At 38.8% G+C, this 1,248-nt stretch overlaps 1 protein-coding gene across 1 annotated transcript in view; it reads right to left on the bottom strand.

Annotated features, from left to right (window-relative positions):
* Positions 1–1,248, bottom strand: part of LOC102307650 (NACHT, LRR and PYD domains-containing protein 3) — a gene marked incomplete at its 5' end in the record, with an annotated part of 13,170 nt that overhangs the window by 4,700 nt on the left and 7,222 nt on the right. Inside the window, 1 exon segment of the mRNA XM_042216505.1 lies at positions 7–532. Coding sequence (XP_042072439.1) covers positions 7–532 — 526 coding nt within the window.

The raw sequence follows: 1,248 nt of genomic DNA, 5'->3' as shown, positions 1-1,248 counted from the left end.
TGAAACCTGCTTTCATCCAGACCGTCCAGGATCAGAACAATCTTGGTTTTGGTATAATCCACTGAATCTTTGAGTTCTGACAGTGTGGGGTGAAATAAAGTTAGGAGCTCATGTAGGCTTTTTTCACCTGAAATCAAATTCAGCTCTCTGAAAGCAAGACTGAAAACAAAGTCAAGATCTTGGTTTTGCTTCTCTTCGGCCCAGTCAAGAATGAATTTCTGTACAGCCAGAGACTTCCCAATGCCTGCAACGCCCTTCGTCACAACTGTTCTGTGGGGTTTGGTTTGGGCAGAAAACGATTTGAATATGTGACTGAGGTTGACTGAACAGTCATTGGATGATTGCGTTTTCCATTTACTTTTGAATTGATGCTCTTCATTTAGTCTTCCACTCTCTCCGGTGGTGATGAACAACATTGTGTAGATGTTCTGGAGTAGATTTTCTTGGTCACCATTACCTTCAAATGTCAGAGCAAATTTCTTTTTCACTGCCTTTTTCAAATTTTCCTTTACTTTGACAAGGAGGATGTTCCCTGGAATCAAACAGAGCAATGTTTTCAGATTTGTAAACAGGAATTTATTACATTTTGTTTAATAAATAAAAGCTGCGTTTGGCAAAATTGTTAAAATTTGGCATCTACCTTTGGCATCCTAAATTTAGATGAAAACTGGAGTCTTAAGGTGTTTTCACACCTATGTTGTTTAGTTCATATAAGTACAACTCTGCTCATTTTCCCCTTTGGTAAAGTTTGTTTGTGCGGGTGTGAACAACAAGTATGATAATCATACTTGAGGAGAAGGTCTTGGTTCGGTTCCAAAGTCCAGATTGGTGCAGTTTGTTTAAAGTGTGAAAAGTGATCCAGCTTCGATTCAACCTAACTACCAGGTGTATTTTCCAAGTTTGAGCTAAACACCTTCCTGTAACTACTTATTCTTTGCATTCTGGACATTGACAGCATTTTAATCCTTGGTGATTTTAATATTCATGTTTTTTTGTCACCAAAAACAACTTTTGGATCTTATTAATTCCTTTAATCTCATTCCGATCAGTAAAGACTCCCACCCATGAGCGCAGACAAACCTTGGACCTAGTTTTATCCTGCGGTCTGCAGCTATAGGATGTTCAAATTTGTAACCTTAACCTTTTGGATCATATGCCTGTCTTATTCAAAATTTCTGTCCCATACTCCTTAGTTAAGCCTCCTCTTCCTGTCCGCCAATACCGCATCATTACACCAGTTACTGCGGA

Source organism: Haplochromis burtoni, unplaced genomic scaffold (assembly GCF_018398535.1).
Source record: "Haplochromis burtoni strain Fernald_Lab_line unplaced genomic scaffold, NCSU_Asbu1 Contig_1086, whole genome shotgun sequence".
In the NCBI taxonomy this organism is placed as follows: domain Eukaryota; kingdom Metazoa; phylum Chordata; class Actinopteri; order Cichliformes; family Cichlidae; genus Haplochromis; species Haplochromis burtoni.
The sequence above is the reverse complement of the archived record's forward strand: the minus strand, read 5'-3'. Positions and strand labels throughout refer to the sequence as shown.